At 46.3% G+C, this 26,413-nt stretch overlaps 1 protein-coding gene across 1 annotated transcript in view; it reads right to left on the bottom strand.

Moving 5' to 3' along the window:
* Positions 1–26,413, bottom strand: part of LOC144752366 (E3 ubiquitin-protein ligase TRIM39-like) — a 296,195-nt gene that overhangs the window by 137,552 nt on the left and 132,230 nt on the right. The window contains exon 3 of the mRNA XM_078640300.1: positions 14,339–14,569. Coding sequence (XP_078496426.1) covers positions 14,339–14,569 — 231 coding nt within the window. The remainder of the gene's footprint in view (positions 1–14,338; positions 14,570–26,413) is intronic.

Below are 26,413 nucleotides of genomic sequence, written 5' to 3'. Positions count from 1 at the left end.
ATCCTTTGTGACCATCAGGCTATCATGCACATTTAAATTTTAAGAGCATTATGAGAATTGTTCATGAGCATTTTGATGTAGAAGTAGAGAATTCTACCTTTCTAGGTGTGGGCTGTACAAAGTCTGGCAGAGGCAGTGCAGACAGGACAAGAAGTGAGTCAGGGCAGGGTTGCTGCACTGACAACTACTTTAATGGAATGTCTTTGTTGTTTAAACTACTCTAACTATACTTTAAGACACATGTAGAGGGTGATATGGTTAGAGGACTGGTAATGTGGCTCATATGGCAAGCAATTCAAGCAAAATTAACAAAAGAGGGAGGTAGAGTAGTTGAAGTAGGATTCTTACTCCACAGACTTGTATGCATAAACAAAAGGAATCCTACCAGGAGAGGAGTGCTGCCCATAAATGGTATGGGAGCACTTAGTGTTTGGTAAAATACCCCTCACACACCAAAAGGCCCCTTGGTGTCATGCTTCATCATCGGGGTCTTCGCTTCCCCCTAACGGGATGCGGCGTGCTGCGACCTACGACTACGCGGGAGCACTGGTAAATGACTATGTGTGGTGTGTGTGGTGCAAGTGATAAGGATGATAATGTGAGTGGTGGTAGGTAGTGAACCACCTGGAACAAACCATTTAGCACAGTTGCCCTGTAAAAGAAAAGAAAAGAAAAAGAAAAGAAAAGAAAAGAAAAGAAAAGAAAAAGAGAGTCCTTTTCTTTTACAGGGCAACTGTGCTAAATGGTTTGTTCCAGGTGACTGCACCTGTAGAACGACCCATACCTTGGGTGACCATCCTTTTGTTTTCTTTTAAGGTGGGGAAGTTGTGCTCCAGTCCTGAAGAAGGAGCGCAAGCTCCGAAACATGTCGACGCACACATGAGGTACTGTTCATTATCACGACAGACTTTACCTCGCACTTCACTTCTTTTAATAGTGCCAGCCCGAGGTCTTGAATGAAAAAAAATTTCACCTACGAGCCAGGTACTTTTTAACTCTTCACTACCTACCACCACTCCTCTCCTGGTAGGATTCCTTTTGTTTATGCAAGCAATTCAAGCAACCACAATTGTATGTATACAGCTCCTGCTTGTCACGGTGCTTTACGCCCCATATGACAAACGGAATGCTTTTCACTAATAATACTCAAAGCTATACAAAGACACCCACAGACCTGCTGCAGTTTAGGCCACCCAGTTCTTGGCCCAACACTAACATTTCCTTGCATACCTGAACATCACTGCTAAGAGCTTGTTGGCCTGACTACAGAACTTGTAATCAAATTAGTAATACACAGTTTAGTAACAGAAATACCCTCGGTCCAGATCGGTTCCCTCTCAAATATTTTTATAATGTTTGCAACTCAACTGGTTGCCCCTCTAGCTGCAATATAAACAGAAACCCTCCAGACAGGCATTCTCCCCTGTCCCCCATTTGTTCCTCCTAGTATCAATATCCAAATTGATTGAGATCCAAAAAGAAGTGTGGCAGGTGGAGGGGGCACACGGGGGGAGCATGGGAGGGGAGCACGGGGGAAGTTTGATAATAATTTTCAAAAAAAAGGAAGACTTACCTTAAGCTGCCGGCCGCCTCCCGTGCCTCTGTCTTCTTAGTCCCAGCAGTCCTTGGGAAAGTATCACAGATTCCCTGTCAGTGGCATAACAAAACTTGAGGGGGCCCCACTGCAAAGTACATGGAGGGGGCCCCCCATTCTTTGCATCAGTCAAGAACTCTCAGGCCAGCGACCCGCCATACCGCAGGGGCTCACCCCAGCCATAAAAAAGGATTCTGGTTCCTCCAATGGTCACAACCGCCCTTTCATTGGGCAATTTACATACATCAGTAAATACTGATGCTGCGCCCTCCAGCAAAGTTACATAACACTGCATCCAGCCGGCCCACCAAACACATCTTCCTACTTGATGACCCACCTTCAAGCGAAGCCCGCTCAGTTAACCACCTCCAAACACAGATCACTGCCTTCGTGCATGCTATTAATGAATCCATTAACTCTACTCTCACCCCTACATAACCTGGAGTATGCTTTTCCACCCGCCTTAAAAACCACCCCTCGGAAGGCATTGCGAACCTGTGACCATCGCCCACTGCTCCCCTGGGTTGTGGGAGCAAAGCTCCTAGGGTTTAGGTGAGGGCTAATGGGGAAACAAAGTCGCACAAAAGGTGCACCCTCAGCGGCACTGAGGCGGCCGGGTGCAGAGTGCTGTTTCGGCGTCGGGCACCCTGTTGTTTTCAATGGAGAACCTCCGGTTTGCAAAAGCACTGCAGGCAGGGAGACAAAGGACTTCTGGGTGTACCACCACTTTGAGAGGTAAGTTGGGAAGTTAAGGGTTGGTTAGGCACACTTGGTTTGGGCACACAAAGCCGTGGGGCGTCGGGTGCAGGGTGCCGTTTGGAGTCGGATCTTCTTACCAGCTCCTGGTCACTGTTAGGGGGCCTTCTGGATTTAGACTGCAGGCGTCGGCATAGAGGCTTGAGGCAGGTCAGTTGGTCGCCGGATCTCGGTTCAGGATCGCTGGGGTGACCTCCTCATGGTGTTTTTCCATTTGAGCATCGGCTGGGTTCGCCAGGTGCAGAGTGGGCTGGATTCGCCATCTCCGGCTGCTGCCAGAGGTAGCAGTTGAACAAATCCGGTGTTCACGGGAGAAGCAGTCTTTGGGAGTGAAGGAAGACAGGTCCTCTGGTATTTTTGAGGTTGCTTCCTGCAGGACACACTGGGATTTGGCAGGAGCAAGTTCGAGGGGAGACAGGCATGTAGGACCGGGACTAAGTCAGTGGGCTTCTTCCTCTTGTTAGCTGGCTGCACGACTGTTCGGTCCTTCTTCTTTTCTTCTTGTCATTTCTGGATCTGAGGAAGCAAGGTTCAGAGTGCCCCCAAAATACTATATTTAGGGGCGTTACAGGTAGGTAGCGGGGAGGGACCAATGCGTCCCTTCCCTGGGGTGTGTACACCCCCTATTGTGCCACCCTCAAGTGGGAGGGGGCACAAGCCTGTCCCTGTTTGGTTGGGTCCCCAATCCTCAAGATGGCGGCGACTCAGAGTTGTGCTTCGCCTCGCCTCCCCCACCTGAGGGGTGGAGCTGGAAGAGGTGGGCACACCTCTCTTCCTCACTTGTTTTTCCCGCCGGTTCTCCTGCCCAAAGTGGGGGGCAGAACCAGTGGGGACTAGTTGCTGAAAGCAGCGAGTGGTCTGGGGAAGCTCACAAAGGCGGCAACCCTTTGAACCTTCCCCTTCGTGAAAATCTGCCCATCCTGTGGGAGGAGGCTTGGCACCTCGTCCCAGGATGTGCATTGTTTCAGGCCCCCTGCTCTCGACCCAGGGGTCCAGAAACATGTCTGGCGGTGGCAACCTAAGCAGCCACTCAATCAGGTCACTAGAGGTGGGTTCATTTTCAGGGGCATCTTTGAGATGCCCTCTGTGTGCATTTTCCATTAAATCCACACTGGCATCAGTGTGGGTTTAATGTGCTGTGAAGTTTGATACCAAACGTCTCAGTTTTCAGTGTAGCCATTATATTGCTGTGGAGTTCGTAACGACAAACTCCCAACACCATATACTCTTAATGGCAGCACTGCACTTACAATGTCTAAGAAGGGACTTAGACACTGTAGGGGTACATGGCTCATGCACCTGTGCCCTCACCACTGTTATAGTGCACCCAACTAGAGGGGTGACTGATCTATGCCAGGGCAGTGGGTTGTAGGCATGGCACACGGGGATGTGAGCCATGTCGATTCTTCACTTTGTTCTGCACCATAACATGCAGCCTGCAAAGGCAGTGTGTGAGTGTAGTGGTATAGGACCTCTAAGGGTGGCACAATAAGTGCTGCAGCCCTTAGAGGCCTTCTCTGGTCACAGTGCCCCATTTACGAGGGGCTGACCTGTGAACGGAGATGCAAATTGGGTTTGTTTTGAGGAAAGAACACAGGTCCTGGGAACATGATTGGAAGGGACCCAGGACACACCAAGTAAAAGTGCATCAGTAGTCTGGCAAAAAGTGGGGGTTACTGCAACAGAAACCCACTTTCCTACACTTCCCCGATCTCTTAAACGCGATGCGGTAAATTTCGTTATGCAGTAGAGCTGCCTGTGTGGTAGTCCTGTAATGAATGTCCCTTTTCTATGACCACAACATTTTGCCGTATTTCCATAGTATGACCATAAAGTTAGGTCTTGCGAGAATTTGTTGAAGGCGAGCGCCATGCACCGGCGGCCCTACGATGTCAGCTGTTCCAAGTGTGACATCTGCAAGGACTTTTTCCTGACCGGAGCTAGGGGCTTGAGAAGGGCACCGGAACTCTGGAGTGGGTGATGTGACCCGCGGGGAGCAATCGGCAAAAACAGCCGCTCTGAATGGAGGAGCCAGGATCTAAGATTCCAACACGATGACACCACATGGCTGAAGAGCCCAATTTAATTGCTGTTCTGTTGCTGGGGGAATGGAAATAAGGATGAGTAAGTATTAAAGGAAGTCTGTTTCCAGGCTGATTCCTACTTGTTTTCTTCAAAACTGTCGCATGGAGGTAATAGCTACTTTCAGCAGCAGACATACCGGAATGAAAACAAAAACATTAATTGAGAAAGTCCTGTAACGCCTGTGACCTAGGTGTATTGGTAACATCTTACCTGTGTCAGAGCATTGATTTCTTCAGATGCAAGATAGATATATAGCTGCACTGAGTAGGGGTGTTACATTGAGTAATTGCTAAATGAGTGATAACGGTTTTCCGAAAGCGTCACTGTACCCAGGTGACATTGTATTGATACCGCACAATACACTCTCAGAATGCATAGACATCACCTCCCCTTCCCTTACTGCCATGAATTATTGCTCCTCCGAGGGGTAACGCCTCCAGTCATCTCTCGTAGTTCCACCTGTTACTGTGGTCAGACACCTCGCTGCCATCCAACACCTGTTGGCCCTCCTGCAGTCCTCAATGCTCCTCTTTTCACTAGAGTCTATCGAGAGGCATGGTCTAACAGTCTACAACATTTCCTGATCCAGCCTCTCAAATTCAGGCCTCTGCCCAATTTACACACACACACACAGAAGAGGCCTCAGGTTCCCGTTCGTCCAGCAGGTGTTGTATTAATGCACCTACAGACCTTTCTCCGCAGACAAACTGATTGCGCTGAGGGTCTAGGTGCCTACCGTGGCACAGGGAGCTGTGGCCTAGCTCTAGAGTGGGAGCATCAGAGGCACCACTGGACACACTGCTTCAGGCTCGAATCTCCCCTCCTCACACTCCTGGCTAATTGGACGAAACACTTCAGCCCAGGGCAGTCTAGACCACATAGTCCTAAAACATGTTAGATCCCTGTTGCACCGTACCTCAGACAGAAGATCACTGCGGAGGCACTAGAGGGTAGGTCACTGAATCTTACTGTGATTTTAGCATCCCAGAAACGGACTGATTACTCATAGATGAAAGCAGCTCTTTTTGGAAGGTTTAATCTGACCACAGATTAGCATTTAAAAACAACTTTGCAGCATTTCTACACAGATTAAGGACACATTATGGGAGGCCTGATTGGACCTTAAAAGAAGTGGCACTTTTAAAGTACAAGATTAAGTGTAAACTGGCGCAGGCAAACCTCTGAGTTCTGCAGAGAGCATCCTATGTATTTATTTTGTAGAGCTACATTAACAAGTAGCTGATGGAAAAGTGCTTGGCGCTTGCAGGTTTGCAAGGACACCCGGCAGGCTGGTCACCATGAGGGTGCAGAGGAATACACCTCAATTAGAGCACATTTTCACACTGATTCCCTCATAGATGGCAAGGTTTCAGATTGGTAAGTGTGACGTTCTCATAAGTTAACTGTAATATTGGGTGACATTCACACTGTCCAACCCTGCTCAGTTTTCAGTAGCCTGCTGTTAGCGCACTTTAGTTCAGTGACTTTCTTAGAGTTTCTAGTTGCTCAAATGGGCGAAATTTCTAATATTAATATCTTTCCCTCCTCTTCTTTGCTTGATTTTGCTCAGGAGAAAGTGTCACTCATAGTCGTTGAAATGTCACTCATAATTACACTGAAATTATGAAAATGACACACATTGCAATCTGAAACCTTGCCAGCTATGCTAAGTCTCCCACACACAGCACATTTGAACATCTCATAATTCCATCCAACACAATTCTCTATAAATAATGTAACCCTACAACATTTCATACCACATAATTACAATCTTAAAAATTAAAAAACACATATTTCCACTTCACTCCATACCACATAATACCACATCACATAATACCAATCCACACAACTTAATACCACTCTAAACCACATAATTCCACTCCACTCAACACAATTCAACTACACATAATTCTACTTGAACCTATATAATTATACTTCACACAACATATTTACACTCCACTCCAAAAACCATAATTACCCTCCACAAAATACAACTCTGCAACATGCTGCATAATTCCACTCCGCACAATTATACACCACAGCATGCCACATAATTCCATTCGGCACACAATTCCACAATTCATCCCATACAATTCATCACACAACACAATTACACTCCACATAATACCACTCAGCACCACATAATTTACCTCCACATAATTATGCTCTACTCCATATTGCATAAATACACTCCACATAAATCCAGTCAATGCCACTTAGCAACGTTCCACAAAACTGCACTTCACACCATGCCTCATAATACCATGCCTCATAATACAACTCAATCCATAAAGCAGTGCGACCCCCTCCCGGGAGACCTATTGTCTCCGGGATGGGGTCCCTGCTGGAGCCCCTCTCCGAATTCTGCGACCTCTATTTTAAGCCAATGGTCCAAAAACTACCGACCTACCTAAGAGACACACTAGATGTTCTGAATTTGTTGAAAGAGATGCCGTTCAACCCGGACGAGGAATTCTTGATAGGGCTTGACATAGAAGCCCTATACACTAATATACTGCAACGGGAAACCCTCAGGGTTTTGGAAACGTTACTTTTTGAGGGGGAGTGGCCCTACGAAACACCACAGACCTTCATCCTACATCTGTCCGAAATAGCCTTAACCAGGAATTTTTTCGAATTTGAGGGGTCTTTGTACCTCCAAACACATGGGACCTCAATGGGGAGTGTGTTTGCCCCCAGTCTAGCAGGGCTATATGTGGGGGCCTTTGAAAAAATGACAATCCTGGATACCAACGGTCCATGGGCAAACAATCTGCGATTGTGGCGTCGTTACATCGACGACGTCTTAGTGATGTGGAGGGGCGAGAGAACATCTGTCGACCGCTTTTTGGAGTGGCTCAACGCTCAGAATCCGTTCCTCCACTTCACTTCGACTATCACCAAAACCCATTTACCATTCTTGGACCTAGTGATCGAATCCACCAACGGTACCCTGAAGACCAAGGTTTTCCACAAACCAACAGATAAGAATTCCCTAATGGCTTTTGGGAGCTTCCATCCACGCTCCTTACGGGAGAATCTACCAGTGGGTCAATTCTTCCGTATCCGCCGGAATTGTTCAGACAGGGAGGATTTTGTGGCGGAATCGGAGGCCTTGACAGAGAAAGTATATCAGAGGGGCTACCCGTTGAGAGTGATCAAGAAGGCAAAGAAAAGCGCCCTCAATGCTAATCGGGAATCACTACTCACTAAAACTGTTAGACCGGAAATGAAAAAGCCAGTGTTTGTGTCCACTTTCAACACGGCATCACATCAAATAAAACGCCTGGTCCTACAGAAAAGGAAAATTCTCAACACAGGAGGTATGAATATGGAAAGACCCCTCTTTTCCTTCAGACGCAGCCAGAACCTGAAGGACCTCTTAATACACACTAGACCCAGGGATCTGGGAGGAGTAAGGGAGACTAACACACTAACTGGCTTACCTAAACTGACTGGTCACACTAGATGCGGTTCATGCAGCGTCTGCCATCTTACATGCAACTCTAAAACTCTTGACCTCAGCCTTCGTACTCCCTGGGAACAGAGATCTCACACCAACTCTAATTCCCAGGGAGTAATATACCTGATAACATGCCCCTGCCAAAAAATGTATGTGGGGATGACGAGTAGAAAAGTGCGCGTGAGAATCACAGAACATCGAAGCACGATTAGGTGTGGAAAGACTAACACAAGACTCACAGCCCACTTTAAAGAAAAAAGACATGGTATAGATGACCTAAAGTGGACCGTCATTGAGAAAATCCAATTAGGTAGACACCAAGCTGATGAACAAAGCCTCTTGCTCCGGCGGGAGAAGAGATGGGTGTACCGGTTGAAGAGCCATGTGGTGGGACTAAATGATGATATTCCGGGGCAGGCATTGAGCAGATAGTGAAGTGCTATGGAGTAAAGAGATAGGTTCACATTGATCACCCTGTAAATTCCATAGAGATCTATGAGGAGCCACTATTGGTATTTGTATGACTCCATGAGCTATTACCATCTGCACTTCATTTCCCCTCCCGGATGACCTCCTAGGAGATGTGACATCTACCGTGAACATTTACTCTCGGGCTCCTAGGAGTTAGCGATGGCTTTGGGGAGAGACATCAACAACAATATTAATGGCCCACAGGGCTTCGAGTTCGCCCATAATGGAAGAGATCTAACTCTGACCTTGAATATTATAGTCCGTATGACATAAAGCATATAGTACATCCATAATAACACCACGCATGGTATGGATTGAATGGTGTCGTGGTTTACCTTACCCCTGAAGGATTATTCTATTCAGATAGATTGCCTGATCCAGTTATCTTCTGAGGCTGGTGCTGACAGGGTTAACACATTCACCACCCGCCCGGCCCCATTTTTCCTTTTTTCTTTTTCTCCCCTGCCTACCCCCTCCCCCCCTTTCCCCCTGCCCCCCCCCCCCTTCCCCACCTCACCCCTATACATTAATATGACATCTAGGGGCACACTGCGATAGAATGCCATCCATTGTAACAGCATCTTCTAGAGTGGATGGCGATCACCACACTCATTGCGGCATCTTAGGGTCCTCGAACCAACTACGTGGGTCGTTATCCGCCCATGGAACTACATTTCCCATGAGGTGGAGAACGTGTGAGTACGTTGGCGCCCCACGTGACGACGCCGATGACGCGGTCACGTGGGACGCTCTAAACCGGTACTGACATTCTTTAAAAGTACGGAGAGACACAGCGCGTATCATCTGCGCGGTGTCACGGTCTGCAGGTGAATAAACAGGGACTCGCCTACAGAACTGTACGGAGAAGGCTTGAGGGGGCGAGCGCATAGAGCGCATTTGATGGCTGAGACCTGATGAAGGCACAACAATGCTAGACATAGTTTTAGCGTGTGTAAACAGAGTTGCACATCGGGAGATGGAGGCATCTGAGGTAACATCGTCTCCCTTATGCATTCCATTCCATTTCATTCCAGATTGTGTTCTTTGGCGTCCCTCCCACCGGACACCAGTTCGAGTTTGTTAATACTATGAACTCGGTAAGTGCACAAATACACGTACACTCGTTTGGAGTGGGGACACTAAGATAGGATGAGAAGTGGGTTGTAGTATAATGACGGCCCCATGAACTTCGAAGGGGCTAGGTTTGAGATACGAATGACCACGCAAAATGTGAGGCAATGGACGTTTTTAAAGGGCTTGCACCCTGTATTCATCAGGTTAAATATGTGCAAGCGATTACACTTATTTGAGCAGGACTCATGGTATAATTTGTTACCGGGATTTTAGCTCACCATCAGATAAGAGGTTCCAATGGGTTTTGACTTTAAAGAGACATAATGAAAAGAGAATGATAGTAAGTACATGTGATCATTAAGAGTGTCTGTACTATCTTCTCTTTTATTACGACAGTGAATGTTCTCCCGCATTTGAGGGAACTGTCTCCACACACATCACGGGAGGGGTACGGATCTAGTGGACCTACCTCACCCCAGGGGTATCATCATCCGAAGTACGGAGAAACCCAGAGTGGCACTGAATGCGACGGTCCTGAAGAAGACCGGAGTGACCCGATGGGCACATACAGAGCGGTCGAAACATGTTGACTCTGGCAGTGGTAGGAGGGAAGCTTTGAGATTCCTAATTATCTCATTGAGGCTTTTTCCCATCCTTTTCCTTCTTTTTAATCCTGATAGGGGTGTCAAGAAAAGCTTAATAAAGGTTGTGTTCTGGTTGCCACCCTTAATCAGTTTTAATCACTTTTCCTAACTGCATCTTTCGTCGCACTTTTCAGTGGTGATCACTTGGTGCTAGCACGGCTTTCACCAAGATTTGTGTTATATGTTGTCTATGTCTCCTTGTCTTGACTATATGATTTGTTGAGAGAAGTTTATTATTTTTTTCCCCCTCCCGTATGCTCCGCCCTGTGTGTGGCTACACCAGGGCGTATTGTAAGCATGCCCGATGATGAAGCATGTCACATACTTCGGTATATGAGTGAGGGCAGTTTTTTCAAACAGAGCGATTTGCCCTATTGGGGCTGTCTCTGTTTGTTTAATCCGATTTGTTTTTGTTACCCACTCTATACACCCCCCTTGTGTGTACATTAGTGTTTCTTGGGGGTCTGGGGTGGTAGAGTATAAATTGACTTGACCCTCGCCCCTCTTTTGTGTTTAATACTGTTTCATTAATGACATTTCAGAAGCTCTGGATATTTTTTACCAGTTTATGTAGAAATGATGCATTAAAATGATCCAAACGTTCTCATGGAAGTACTGAACCTCCTCGGAGGGAGTCAGTCTCACTCTCTTCTTTTGCCTGCTTTGTCCAATATGGAGCAGAATTTCACCCTCTGCCGATGCCAAAATGCTCAAGATCCCCCTGGACTGCAGGGGAGGTCACACATTCATAAAAGGGCTTAAAACACTTAGGGATTGCAGTTGAGTCATATACAATCGACACATGAAGGTGCTGTAGTACATGAAGGGACCACGGGTGGACCTTAGCTACGATGAAGGGGTGCTACTGCTCTCTCTATACTCACAACATAATAGAGTTGCAATATTGTAGTCCCAGACACCCTGTGACACTTTTCCCTTAGTCTGAAAAATAAAGCAATATGGGTTAATTCAAGTGTTTTTTTCACTTTTTCTGTGTGTTCCTAGGTTTGACAATTAGAATAGGAAAGAGCGAAACAGATCAGACACAGTGGAGGACGAATTAGCATAAAAAACAAGCACATCAAAGTATTTGGCACAGGAGTGAGGTTTGACAAAAGCAGATACAAAGTTTCCATTCACTAAGTTTTTTAGTGATAAAGTCGTGTCCTACATCTGACCTAGATGCACTGCTTAATTTGAGCCGGCACTCTGAACCGCCACATAATTCTCAACGCCAGCACAAAGGACAGTCCACCACATGGGGGTACTGTTTGTCTGAATTTGAGGTGAGCACAGCAAATGTGTTTAATTATTAAACATACATAACAATTAATAAAACCTGCCATCCAGGTCATTCTGATAGCTTTGGGGTGGAATAGTTAGAATTGTCACACTTGTGTGAACGAGCTGGTAGGGGAAATAGGTGGTGCATTGCACCAGCCTCTTGAGAAGGGCCCTAATACTTACTTTTTATTTTAACTTTTTTTTTTTTACAAATTATGCACTGCCTTGATGTGATATACTACTGAATTTTCAGAAGTGAGATACACTTATAATAATGTACTCCAATTCCTACCTATATTGACTGTAATCATCTGCAATGACCTAAGAGCAGCAGACACTTGAAATCATAGGATACACTTAACAGTACCTTTCCATTATATTTTATGTGTGTTTATGTTATTTCTTCTATATGCTGAACATGGAAAATTAAACCATGTGTTGATTATTAAATGTACTGTTAGATCCAGTGTGGGAGGTTTCATGGCAATAAAGGCACATACCATGCTCCAATAGAGACAAATCTAGCCATTTAGCATTAGTGTCCAGGGGGCACCATACAACTAAATCCCAAACTGGATTGTAAGTATTTCTCTTTCGCACCTGACTAACTCAGACTAGTAACACCAAGCAGTCCCAGACTTACCCAAGCCAGTGGTGAGGGCCAGACTCATAACTCAGCAAACAACAATTCATCAATAAGGCTACCTCCTAACCTCAGTTACCACTAGATACAGGTCAGCGACACACTCCAGTCATTACGCTTGAATGGAGTACTATATCGGTGTATATTATGGAGCAGGCTTTTGTGCACCACTACAAAGACAGCAAGTTGTTGCAAGATTTCTGAACTTGCACACAGAAACCGGCCAGACCAAAAACAAAGACACCATCCAAATTGAAGAACCCTTGATTGAACCCATTCAGAATTAGTAACACTTATTAATCTAGCCACACAAAGAGGGGAACCAGGAAGACAAATCCCGGCCTCATAGATAATCAAAATAAAACCATGATGTTAGGGCATTAAATGTTTCGGAGCTTCCTGCTAAAATCAGAACTTTAATATCTCATAAGCTGTCCGCTGCAGTTCACAGTTAAAATAGATCGGTGCCTGGCTTGCCAAGAGTCCTGGACAAAACTCCACAACCGTACAATGGATCCACACTTGGATTGCAGAGCTGGGAGCAGCATGGCCTCACCTAGCTACCACTGTTACTACCTCCACTCCCGGAGAAGACACCGATGTGGTTCTTGCACTCCTCTGGGGCCAATTTAAGGTAAACACCAGCACTCTGTAGTCAGCAACCCTTCCTGCACAGCAGAGGGTCAGCCTCAAGGCTCTCTAGGAGTTGAGCTGATGAAATTCTTCCATGGAAGGCTCTCCTCTGTAGGATGGAGTCCAGCAATCCTCTTCCCAGTAGGTAGGGCATGTCTCCTCTCCAGACAGTCCAGCACCGCATTCAGAAGGAAACCTAACCAAGACTCAGGGTCAGATTACAGTATGGTAGGCAGGCCACCAGCCTGCTAGGTCAGAGAAGGGTATGGCCTCTGCTCCCTTTGCAGAAGACTGCCCAGATATTTAGATGCTGCAGTGGTTGCTGTGAAAACAGATTAACTTTATGGGAGCTGAAGAATGTACTTTTTGTTTTTCAGGTATACGTTCCCAAAGCAGGAGTTCTTCTCAAAAAACAAAAACTCTATGATGCCTAAATGCAGGGAGTTTTTTTCTCCTCATAAAGGGACAATGGAGCAATGTTCCTGTCCGCGACTGCTATGACTCACAGGGGTCACATACAGGCAAATGTTGTGGGAGCGCCTAATAAAGCTGTATAACGGCAGTATGACCTGGCAGTCCTGTGGCAGAGAGGCCAGCAGGACAAAGGATTATTCCAATAGAGGCAGTCACAGTTCTGCAGTATTAATCAAGCACTTCCCCTTGCTCTAAAAAGAGCTGGGTTACCACAATGTATGATGTGGGAGGAACACCAATTTATGGTCCACTAAACTCAGAATTTCCCTAATCTCCAGTCTGCTAAATGGAGGTCAGAAATTAGCAGATTCAGGTGCTGGGTCAAAGCCATTGCTCAATGGTACTGTGTTATAGCCCTGCCCTTGAGCTTAAATGATCCTGGAACAAGGTATGTTCAGGCTGGTCAGTATTTATCCCCAGAGTCCAACAATCAGCTCTTCTATGCAGTTTGAAAATGAGGAGAGTTCTCCAAATGCTGCTTGATCTCAGGCGCCTTTCCTGAGCTCGTTTCTGCAAGCACTGATATAGATGTTTATTCAACCCTAAAATCCAGGTCAAATAATTTGTGACACAGATGAGGAAAGAAGATGGGACAGAGCTAGGATTGTTCTGGGGCTCTGGAGGAAAACAACATATTGTCACTGAACACTCTGTCAATAAAAGGACACTGGGGCAGGGAAGGGAAGGGATGTCAAAGATGCAGGTTTCCCAGTTAACAAAGGTCTGGGCATCTTTACACAAAAGCCAAAAATTGTCCACCATCAAAGGTTGCTGGGACAAAATGGGTTCCATTTCATATCATGTTTGCCATGCACCCCGATCCTCACATTCCTACACATGAACCATGCAGATAGAAATATTATCCTTCTCACCTATGAACCACATGGATGAAAATAAAAATAGAATGGCAAAGTGTTTGAGACAGGTAAAGCTAAAACTATTGTCAGCCCCACAAAGTCAATGTAGACACCCTAGTATCCACTTTCCTAAAGAGGGGTCTCTTAGTGTGCCCACTTCCACAACACCACTCTAGAGTCCCAATCCTATCCATGTAAAAGGCAAGGTCTGTAGTGAGCACCCCTGGGGAAATGACATAGGGCAGGAGAACATGCAGTCCAGAGCTACAAAGGGCTTTCCTTCCCAACCCAATAAGGTCTGTTCATCATTGCAAGCAAGCCTGCTTTGAACATTCACCGGCATCAGACACCGGCTCTTACCTTCAGCATGTCCACATCTTCTTGCTGAAACTTATCCTCTAAATCTGTGATGAGGCCCTTGTGGGTAAATTGTGATATCTCCAGTTCATTCAGGTTCTCTTGCGTCTTCTTCATATTCTGCTCATGTTCCTTTTTCAGTTTGTTGAGAAGTTGTTGCTTCTCTTTGTCCAGAAACTCCTTCAGCAGCTCAAATGTACTAATGATCTTCTCCGTCTGGTTCTTGTAGTTTTCCTTGATGGAAACAATTTTAACAATTAAACAAAGGACATATATTTACATATTAATATTATGCTACAGCAACATGCTATTATATTTCTTTTGTCATATTTAGTATGTAACACTGATCTATACCCACAATTATAGACCTTTTTTAAGATGTAATGAATTATATGTCAAATTAGTGTTCCCTTCTACAGTACTTGACTCCACTAAATGAGACACCATGCCACTACACTATATAAAACTTTATTACACTGTACGATATGCTACAACACTCTGCTCCACTTGATTCCAATCTGCAATACTCGGCTCTACAACAGCAGCATTTACAACACTCTCCTTCACTATACTGTGCTATACTCCACATGACAACTCTCCACTTTTGACTCTGTACTCTATGATTGAAAACACTTTTCTTTTAACATTGAAATTCAATAGCAAAACCAAAGGTTAACGCTTGGTTAGAGTTAGAAAAATGGATTTTTCCTATACAAACCAAGTTTAAACTACACAAAATTGAAACATTCTGAAGTTATAATTATAACGTTGATTTACAATTTATCCACCACCTTTAAATAATTATAAGTAGCTTACCTTCTTACACATTCATTTCAGCTCAACAACCACACAACAATAACAATAACTTGCCACTCTACCAAGCACTGATTTGTGAGAAATAATGTAGTTTGAGAAGTTATAAGTGTTGTCATGAATGCTATGATTTCACATGCTGGAAGTGACCTACTATGCAAGGGTACAAACAGTGCATAGAAAAGGCAGGAGTTATAGCTAATGTAGTCTCACACACAGAAAGACATGTATACAATACCTCACACACATAATCAACCACACATCCTCACACACATACATATACACACATACATCCAAACTATGACACACACACACAAATACATTTATCACACACCCAGATACTCACAGAGACAATCCCTCACAACCATACACACTAATACACGTTCACAATCTCACAATCTCACACACATATATAAAACCCACATACACTCAGATACGCAACCCCCTGTAGTGTAGTTCCTATATTCCCAATAGGCTCTTCACATTGGAATATTATATCCTATAGATATAACGTAAGACTTAGGTCAATAGGTCTATATCAAATATACTAAACTTAATAGTGAGTGCCAGCTAGCTCAGAGGTCACTAGAAACTTTCTCGAATACACAAGAAGGGATTAGTTTCTGACAAACGCATAAACATGACAACTTTGTTTCCCCAAGAATAAGAACATATCTTCAGAGTCATGGAAACAATAGATAACAATCGTGCATGCTTCGTTTCTACAGAGTTGCAGAGAAATAGTGAGACGGGCATTTTCAATAAAAGCGTTTATTGAACAGTCTTCTCTCTCATGCAAGAGAGGTGAACTGCTACAATTGTTAGACAGAATGCAAAGGATAATGCTTACAACGTGAATAGTATTATAAAATAATACTGTAATGGCATTGTATGGTTTCTAAGCCATATAAAAATACATACATAAATAACACATGCTAAAATACTCAACGGGTGCTTCTAGAATACGCCTACCCCAATGTACCTAACCTAGGTCTAGTACGAGGGAAGAAGTAAGTATGGTCTTTAGCATAGGTTTAGTTTTTGCCAAGAACTGTCAAAGGTTTGTCTAGGTTCTAATAAGCTCCATACCTTTAGAATGAAGGAGGTTTGGTATCTCTGTCTTGGGACTCGATTTCCCAACACCCTGCAAGGGGAGTCAGAAACACTGAAGATGGAATCTCGGCAGAGAAGGACAGCTTCCTGATCAGTGCGTCGGCTGGAGAGTCGGCTTCCTTCGACACGTTGCAAGCTGCGTTGGGCAAGTAGTTCGTCGAACTGCACCGAACCACACCGTGCTTTGCCATAGCAAGTGAAGGTATATTTATACCTTGAAGTTGTTTAGGAATGCCATGTTTGACGTAAAGTCAGGCATATGAACATTATGAATGAAACCCTAAAGAATAGATGTTCATTGTAAAGTATCTTAGTTCTTGGAGAAATCAATATTCAAGCAAGTGGAAGTCCCTAACGGCTTAAGAGGTTGGTTTTCCAAGAAATCGTTGTGACGTAGATGAACGGATGGAAGTAGCCTTGCCTATATTTGTACTGCATGGGCTATTTCCAAATAAGGGCTTTATTTCTATGCCTATATTAGGGAAACATTTTTCGTACCTATATAAGGGCATGAATCGGGAAAATTCATTTGGAATCTAAAACACCATACAACATCCACTCCACTTTCTTATGTACGACTTCTACTAAATACTAAGTTCTAAACATATATAAGCGAATCTAACAGCTATCTATACAACAAGTGTTTAAACCCCATCCAAAATACATACAAATGCATGGATACTGGTTGTACACAAACAAGCAATGGTGCTGTACGCATTCCAGCAATATTTCATTCAAAGAATATAGTTGACATTTGAAAAATGCTATCTGAATGAATCAAGAAAATACATTTTATGAAATGGCTCGTAAATACAGAAAAGAAAAGGTACCAAAAACATTTCATGTCAGAATACATATATACCTGTTGGTATGAAGACAAGGTCAAATATTGTCTCTGGAAGTTTTTCAAAGAATTCTAGTTCTCTATGAATAGTTCTACTTTAAGCAGATTCCTTTGTGTCAAAAACGAAAAATACAAATTTAGAAAAATTAATAACCATAGAAAAAAAAATCCCAAAGTTAGAACTTTGTTTTGAAAAAAGGAAGGTCGAATTCAGAGTCTCTCAGAACACTGTGTGCCAAATCAAAAGTCAGTGTTTGTGGTAAGAGAAAACATCAAATCTTCTAAGCTGTAAAAAATGTGTCTACCATTGTAGGTGAAAGTTGGATTACCTCGTTAAGAAGATCAACTGCACATAGATGTGAACCATTGCCGTCAGCAATGGTCACATTAGCAATGTTCGAATCAGAAGGTACCTGTGTGCCCATCTTCTCTCGTACCTCAACAGTAGCATTTTGCTTCTGTGAGATCTCAGTGAATGCTGTCATCAGAATTGGTAGCAGCTGGGGACAATACAATGCATGGGCCGTTACTGGTTCAAGCAAAGTATCAACATCCGTTGGCACGACTGATGGGAGTGTGAGACATGTGTCTAACACGCATTCTTCTACGCATAGCAGGCAGCGTAGAACAGGTAAGATGCAATCTTGCCAAATTGGTCTGAATGACAGAAACCTTGTGGTATTTAATTCTCTTAGACTAGGTACTCCCAAAATTTGGACGATGCGCTCATGACACTTCATCGCTAGTAGAGTTGTCTCCGTGGAGAACTGGGTGACATTGGTGAATTGGCTTGCTATATTGCAGTAGTAGGAGCAAGAATAGTATCCCTGGAGCGAGTCCCAAAGGAAGAGGCAATCCGCGAAACACTGAGTGCACGAAGTTTGGAAATATTCCTAGGACTGCTTCAAAAGGTGCTAACAGTCCAGAAAATACGGTCTTAAATACATGTACAATACTACTCGTATCAGACATGTTTAAGATAAGATTTAACATTTCTGAGAAATGTGGGGGCGTGGCTTGGTGCTCGGCAAGATGGCCGCACTCTAGTGTTGCTCTGCCGGCCGCCGACTACATCCTGCATTTATCCTGCCTCTACCTAGCCATCCATTAAATTAATCCCTGGGACCGGATTGCTGTGTACCTGGTTGAGCCGTCAATGTGTTTTGGGCCGATTTAGACGCGCTGCAGGAAGATCGGTAACATGTGACGCGATCCGGAGCTGCAGTAATGGCTGCGGTGTGAGACGGAGGAATCATATGCTGAGAATCATAGCGATGTGTGTGTGCACTGTTGGAGCAGTTGGTGCAGACCGGAGCGCAGCTTGAACCGTGTTGAATGACGAGACGCCACCAGGAGGGTTGTGAGTCCGAGAGAGCACATGAAGGCTGCTGCTGAAGGTGAGCGGAGGGCCTGCAACAGTGGAGCATGGACGTCGCACCACACAAGAGGCCGGCTTCGGAGCGGAGAATGGGCTGTGAGAGGGCCGCTTAACTGGGAATCGTGTTGGAAGCGGAGCCCCCCTGCCTAGACACAGTGCCGATCTATTGGCCCCCCTAACATGATGGTTGCCTGTTCACCCGATGTGCGAACTGGGGAGAAACTAGCTGATTGCACCCGGGTGGATTGACTGGCATAGACGCGCTGGGGGACCCCCAGAGGTGCAGCGACACAAGACTGGATTTCATGGCGGCTGGAGAAGCTAGACATTTACTGCATCAAGCTTCTTGTTTTGGGGGTGCATCCTGTGAACGCAAGGGGTTCCTTGGCCTTCACATTCCAAGAACCACGTGGCTGTGCCCCCTCCCCCATCCTGCGCACTATGCTTGGATATGCTCACTGAGGTGTATGCTGGCCGCACCACTGATAGGAATCCAGTCGGAGAGAGGCCTTAATATCTGGCGTCATCAGGAAATACTCGATCAACGTAGTGCCCTTCACTGTCTTACAGGGTTACTTTTGTACCCAGTGTCTATCCACGATTGCTGCTCAGGTGCAGGTGGTGAGAATAATGTTTCTCACGTTCTAGCTACACTATTCGGACTACCATAACATGAAATGGTAGTGATGGTCTAGACAAGTTGCACATCAAATTCTCCCAAAAGTACAAAAATGGTATGTTCCCAAGTTAGGGTTATGTCAATGTTACGGTGCCACTCAAGGTAAAGGGGGCATCCCACTACCAATCATGTCGAATCAACAGGAAAGAATACCTGTTGTTGAATATCTTACAAAAATAGGTTATACCTCAGCACTCTAGGATTTGTATTTATGCAGTTTGGCAATTAAATTAATACATATACATCTGATGGCCAAAATAGTCATTCAACAAAAGTTTTGCTCGGACATGAAGGATCCGTTGTTCTCATTACTCCAAAGAGACAGAAGAAAACATCATAAGATTCAAAACACTTTTCTTGTTCTATTTAATTTTTGTTTCAATTTCAAATTCTATGGGACATCAAAGAACTCTGGGCATTCCGCTCCAAGAGATCCAACAGACAGTACATAGGATGTTTTAGAAATGCAAGTGGTTCATCAAACACGAAATTCACATTAAAATGCACAGTTTGCTAAACATTGTAGCACTACAGAGAAACAAACAGTAACAGCCATGTTGGGGGTCCTAGTCCTCAGGCCTTCCAGGTTGTGATGTTCAAAGAACAGCAGATGACAGCCGACACGTGTTTCGTTACATGTAATGTAACTTTCTCAAGGTTCACTCCTATATAAAATGTTTTGAATCTTATGATGTTTTCTTCTGTCTCTTTGGAGTAATGTCCGAGCAAAACCTTTGTTGAATGACTATTTTGGCCATCAGATGTATATGTATTAATTTAATTGCCAAACTGCATAAATACTATTCGGACTACGCAGGGAAAGTTTCTGAGGCTGCTCATACCTTAAAGACATGTGTGGAATTGTTTTCTCTCATTGGACTGTGTTTTCCCAGGCTGGGAGTGACATGGGGAAACCCGAAAAAAAACAACCTCGCCTCACATTTGAAATACGCTTGGGCGGCAAGTCTGCGCAAAACGCGCCCTTGGACTCGCAGCTTGAGTCATCATCACAGGCCACCACGGCCCTTGAGAAATCGCTAACCGCCATTTAAGCAAGTCTTCAGGCCATAGATGGAAAAAATGAGGCCCTCAATGGTAGGATGGATCACTTTTCCGCAAAACTAGATAAGCAGGCAGCGCGAATTGGAGAAGCGAAATAGCGCATCACAGACGCTGAAGATGGATTACAGCAGGTAGCCGCGAAAACATCAGACATTATGAAACTCTTAGCTGTCATCCAAGCGAAAAATTAGGACATAGAAGCGCGTTCCAGGCGCAATTATATTCGCGTTTTGGGCCTTCCTGAATCCACAAATGTGGGGTGCTTGGAAGACTACATGGAGATGCTGTTGGAGGACATCTGCAGCAAGGATGACATATCACCCCTATTTGTTGTGGAGCGGGCTCATAGATCCTTGGCAGCGCGCCCTCCACCGGGTGCTCCCCCGAGGCCAATAATTGCTAGGCTGCTTAATTTCAGAGACAGAGATACAGTGCTGCACATTACGCATCAAAAAGGTTCGATAACTCACCAGGGCAATGCTTTGTCGTTTTACCCGGATTTCACAACCACCGTGCAAGCTGCTCGGAAAGAATTTCAAAATGTCAAGAAAGTGCTGATGAAAGAACAGATTCCTTATGCCATGCTCTATCCGGAAAGGTTGTGGATTGGGGAAGCGGATAGCAGTGAGATTTTTACGAACCCCAACCAAGCGATGGAGCACGCTAAATCTCTACAGCGTCAGCGGAACTTCCCGGTCCGCACATCGGATGTCGATCACTGAACAGTAAGAGGGCTTGAGCCCTGGAACTATGTTGTACATATCTGACCTGTCGAGTGCCCAGCGGCGCTTTGATGTTGTTTTGAATGACTTTTCTACCAGAGACACAGTTTTTGTATGCTTGAACAAATGATATGTTACGAACCATAAGCCTTTTGTCCTGTAGGCAAAAGACGGCCAAACTTGTGTGGTTAATGTTGCTGGGTGGAGAAATAATGTAGGTTTGAGAAGCCAAAGGTTGCTCTACTGTACTTTGCTTATGCATATTTCTAATGGGGCCCGAGCCTCACAAGTAAGGTCCGATACTAGGTTTTGTTTACTAGGTGACTGAAGGATTGGCCGTGGTGATGGGATGAGGTAACACATTGGCGACCCCCTCCTTACTAGATCTGGGAGTGGCTTTCGGCGCTACAACCCCCATTGGGTGTTCCCCACCATATACATTGTTTCATGTTGTTTTTGTTAGATTGGGAGTTACATGGGGGGGTCAGGCCTTTGGCAATTTAGGGATGCTGAAGTGGATGGAGGGAGGGAGGGTATGTTCCTTTTTTCTCATCGAAGGTAGTGTGATTGGAGATACAATAACACCTACGAATTGTGTTGTTATATGTACATGTGCTCTGGAATGGTCAGCTATTATTATGGTGCAGCTTAACACTATACATGAAAGGAGAGACTTATAAATGTATTACTTGGAATGTCCGCAGTTTGAATACACCTAAGAAGACCAGGCAAGTGTTGGCACAGCTGGATAGACATAATGTAAAGATTGCCCTATTGCAGGAGACTCACCTTAGTAAACATACGGAGGGCAAGGTGGTGTGCAGATCGGCAGCATACCGGCTGGCCTCATCGTATTCCATCTATGCGAGGGGGGTCCTTATTCTCTTTGTTAGAGATGAGATTTCTGGTTGGCTGAGGCTTGCGCCAAAGCCAGGCAGAAACCACCTTTCTAAGTCAGGGCAAGGAAGTCACCCGCCAAGAGAAACCCTGCTCACCCTCTTGGTAGCTTGGCATGTGCAGTCAGGCTTATCTCAGAGGCGATGTGAAAAGCATTTGCGCACGCACCCACCAGCAACAACATCCAAGGCCCCCCACAAAAGGAACTCCACACAAGGTATATGTAAAAATAGCCTTTGTATTACAAAACACATTAGATAGAAACACTCACTTTACAATGTGCCAACAGGCACGGACAGATTTTACAGGGGATTATGTATAGGACAGGGCCACAGGGACCACTGTCAGGAATATGCACTTGTAGAACATAGAATAATAATCACTGTAGGAAAAAATGAAACAGGGCACACAACCAGTAACTACTGGTAACAGGTAAGTACCACCTATGCAACCCTAACCACCTTAGGAGAATATTACGCAGGAAACCAGGACCTCCCTAGCAACGCCTGTACTAGGAGGAACAACCACCTAAGTATCACAATACATTTAGGGGTATAAGCATGAACATATTACACATGATGCTTCACAACATTCAGAGATGTAGGGAAGGAAAACACATGATGCATAAACATACATTCAGCGGTGTAAGAACAAGGCACATGACGCATCAAAACACATTCAGAGGTGCAGGGAAGGAAAATTCGAAGAAATTACGTAAGCCACAACCTGTGGCTGTCCCAAATGTCAGGGGCCTAAACGGAGCAGCTGCCCACTAAGTGCTGGGCAGCTGTGGAGATGATGTGGCCAACACTGGAGCCTCGCAGGCTCTGGCCAAAGCACTTGTGTCCCCCAAGAGCCTCTCGGGCTCAAACAATGATGCACTCAGGAGCCTCTCAGGGCTCGTTAAACAAATGTGGCCTTCGTTGGAGTCCCTCGTGGACTCGACATAAACAAAATGAGCTAAGAGCCTCCCGTGGGCTCTAAATAACAAAATGCCCCCGAGCCTTGCAGGCTCCAAATATCCAAATGCCCCTGGAGCCTCGCTGGGCTCTTTAACAATACGGCCTGTCGTTGGAGTCCCTCCCTGGGGGACTCGAACTCAAGTGAGGCCCCACGGGCCTCTCAACACTACGGACCTCGCGCTGGCGGGGGGCCGGCACGGCAATGTGCCCCGACACCCCCCCTCTCCCGCAAAGCACTCACCGGGTCTCGCGGCGGCTGTCTGGAGAGCTCCCGCTCCTCTGGACTCTATGGTGTCGCGGCCTCCTTTCGCTCTCCGGGGCTCTCCCTCACTCTAGGAAGCCCCGGGGGGGTTTGACAGCGGCTTCACTTGGGCAATGCAGGAGAGCGGAGTAGGCTCCCGCCGCTTCCTGCTTCTTCTCGCTTCGCGGCGGGGGCGGGACTTCCGGAACTCCTCGGGCCGGCAGCCAATCCCAGCACGGCCCGGGGAGGACGTCGCGAGGGGTCCCGGGCCAGCGGCGGTGAACTCGGTGTTACAACGAGGGGTAGGCTCCCTGAAATTAACCCTTACAGCGGGGTATGTGCCACCGTTAGGCAAAAAAAGGAAATAGCGGCAAGGTCCCTGGCGGGTATGGGCACCTGCCAGGGGCCAAAATAATGGCAAATAAGCGAGGTGGGCACTCGCGCCAAAAATGGGCCAAGGGGGGGGGATCCCCACGCCGGGGAATCCCTCTGATAAAAGGGCAGCATCGCGCTGCTCAGCCCCGGCTCTCCCTCGCTGGGGGATAGAAAACAAAGAACAGCGCTCACGGGGCGCCAGGGGCAGCCAAATCCCTAGGGCAAGGGCCAAGGCACAGCTAAAAGGTCCTGGAGGTCAGGGCCAGCACACAGGGCACTCCAGCAAGGAGACAGCCCCCACGGCGGTCCCTCCTGGGCCCCACCATCAGCAAGGCCCCTCTGTCAGGGTTCAGGACGTAGAGGGGTCCTCCAAGCATCCAGGGGCTGGGCAGGGCCCAGGGAGGCAAGCCTGCCCCTGGGTCCCAGCAGCAGCATGCCCCTAGTTGATTCCAGTCAGAAACAAGAACATTTTACAAGAGGTCACAGCCTCTTTTTATACACAAAAATGCCTTTGTCTAAAGGAGCAGGGTGGGGGCAAAACCAGGCGCAGCTGGTTTGCGAGCACTCTTGATGGGCTCAGCCCCTCTCACTATTCACTGGCCAAGCTAGGGTCATTAGACGCACCACAGGGGGCGGAGTCAGCATTGTGTGGGGAAAGCCCAGTCCTATTCAGGTCCCAGGTGTACTCCTTCCTCACATCACTCATGCTAATCTCAACACTCACCACCGGGGACGACCCATCATGACTCATGGAGCCAGGCTCACCAGCCAGCTCCAGCCAATCACAAGCCAGACACAAATTACACAAACATGCCAACTTCTAGAAGTAGCACTTCCACACTAGACACATTCACGCCGCACACATCATTGCGCAGCATTCAATCTCACGAGTTCGCACACCCCATGCATCAGGAACTACCCATGCATTCGGATCCGGAGTGGCAGCATTGGTGGCCGTCTGACATGAGCCCTCCTGCACAGTCTTCCTTGGTAGCAAAAAATCTGGGTGTCAAGCTAGACAACCAGCTGTCGCTGAGAACTCACATTCTGGGTCTGGCTGGCACCTGCTATGGAATTCTGAAAATGCTCCGCAAATTCCTGCCTCTGTTGTCTGAGGAGCACAGGCGGATTACTGTGCAGGCTCTCGTTGGCTCAAGGCTAGACTACGCCAATGCCCTTTTTCTTGGCCTCCCTGATTACCTAGTCCAGCGCCTACAGGTGGTACAGAACTCGGCCGCCCGGGCTATTTTTGGCCTGCGTAGACGAGCCCGAGCCTCCGGGCTGTTACAGGCGCTACACTGGCTGCCCATCCGGAAGCGGATCCAGTTCAAATCCCTGACCCTGATGCACAAAGCCGTGTATGGATCAGGGGCCGGATACCTGCGGCGGAGACTCGCCTTCTATCGACCAGTCCGCGCATTGCGTTCAGAATCCCTTTATAAAGCGGTGGTCCCGCGGGTAAGGAAGGCTCGCGCGGGAGGACGCTCTTTCAGCTGCAAAGCTCCCCAGCTGTGGAATTCGCTCCCTCTCACGCTTCGCAGCACTGCCAATTTGTTCCAGTTCAGGAAGAGCCTGAAGACCTGGCTTTTTAATCTTTAGGCTGTTCTCACCGTTTTCTGTTAGATTTTTCTCATATTCTTGCTGTGTTGTGTTATTTTTATTCTGAGTTGCAGGTGGAAAGCGCCGGGACACTCTTTTCGAGTAGCCGTGCGCTATACAAAAGCGTTATAACATAACATAACATAACATTCCTATGGGAGGCCAGGCCAACCTCACCACACGCACCCACTTTACCCTGGGACACAGTGGTAAAGTGCGCAGAAGCCAAAAATCACTATCACCAGGTCACCATTAAAAAGCAAAAAGTTTAGGGGTGAACCTGCCAGAAGGGCCAAGTCCAACAGTCTTCAAAAGGGGAGTGCCGTTTACGACTATACAGATCAGCGTAGACACGGAGGGCCTCTGGGCTATGGTGCTGGGCAAACTGGGGAAGGTGCTGGTGACAATTATAAATATGAATGGTCCTGTGGTGGATGACACAACGCCTTTTTTGCAAATGTTTAATGTCTTACACACTTGGCCGGAAGCTGCACTCATGTGGGGGGAGATCTCATTCTCAACACACACCTCAATCCACAAGTGGATAAATCCAAACCAGCTGGTGCACTGACGATTAAAGTTGCACAGTGCATAAGGGATGGCATGCTGGTGATGGGTCTGGTGGATGCCTGGCACCTGCGAAATGAGGGCGTCATAGAAGGTACACACATAACACACATATAATAGTGGGTCTTGACTGGACTGCTGGTTGCTTAATGAGGAGGTAAATGGGAGGGTAGTTGAGGTCCACACGCTCCAGAGGACTTTATCTGACCACAACCCGGTTGTCCTTGAACTGACTATACCTACTAACCAGCACAGACTAAGCTTGGGCATAAAATCTGTTTTACGTGCAAATTTGCGAATTCTTGACGATTTCGCGATCCGCGAATCGAGCGAATTTACCCAATAATTCGCAAATTCGCAAGCTACGAATTATTTTGCTTGGTCGCGCTTGAAAAATACAATCTCGCGCGCGCGGCGTTGACTCTGAGCCTGCCGAGTTGTTTTTCTCCCGGTTTTGCGTGTGCTGCGCCATTTTCGATCTTGCTGCGTGATCGCGCGAGAGTTTTTCGAACGCAATTACGTCATCGCGGCTTGCCATCTTGCACAGCGAGAGTTTGACAACGCGAGTACGTCATAAATGCCCGCGACGGCGGGAGGTTTGAACAGCTCGCGTTCCAGAAATTGCAAAATTGCAATTCTGCACAAGAAATCCACCGCAGGAAGCATAAACCTTGTGAAAATGATGATTTTTATCAGAATAACTCCTCAGATTGACATTTGGCTGCACTTTTTGGTGCAGGAGTCCATTTTCTGGGGTGGGGTGGGAGGAAGGAAGTGCCCCAGAGTCTCCAACTTCCTGTTCCTGTCCAGCAGGCTCCTCCCAGTG

The sequence above is a fragment of the Lissotriton helveticus genome, chromosome 5_1 (assembly GCF_964261635.1).
Source record: "Lissotriton helveticus chromosome 5_1, aLisHel1.1, whole genome shotgun sequence".
Classification (NCBI taxonomy): domain Eukaryota; kingdom Metazoa; phylum Chordata; class Amphibia; order Caudata; family Salamandridae; genus Lissotriton; species Lissotriton helveticus.
This window is presented reverse-complemented; position numbering and strand designations above follow the sequence as displayed.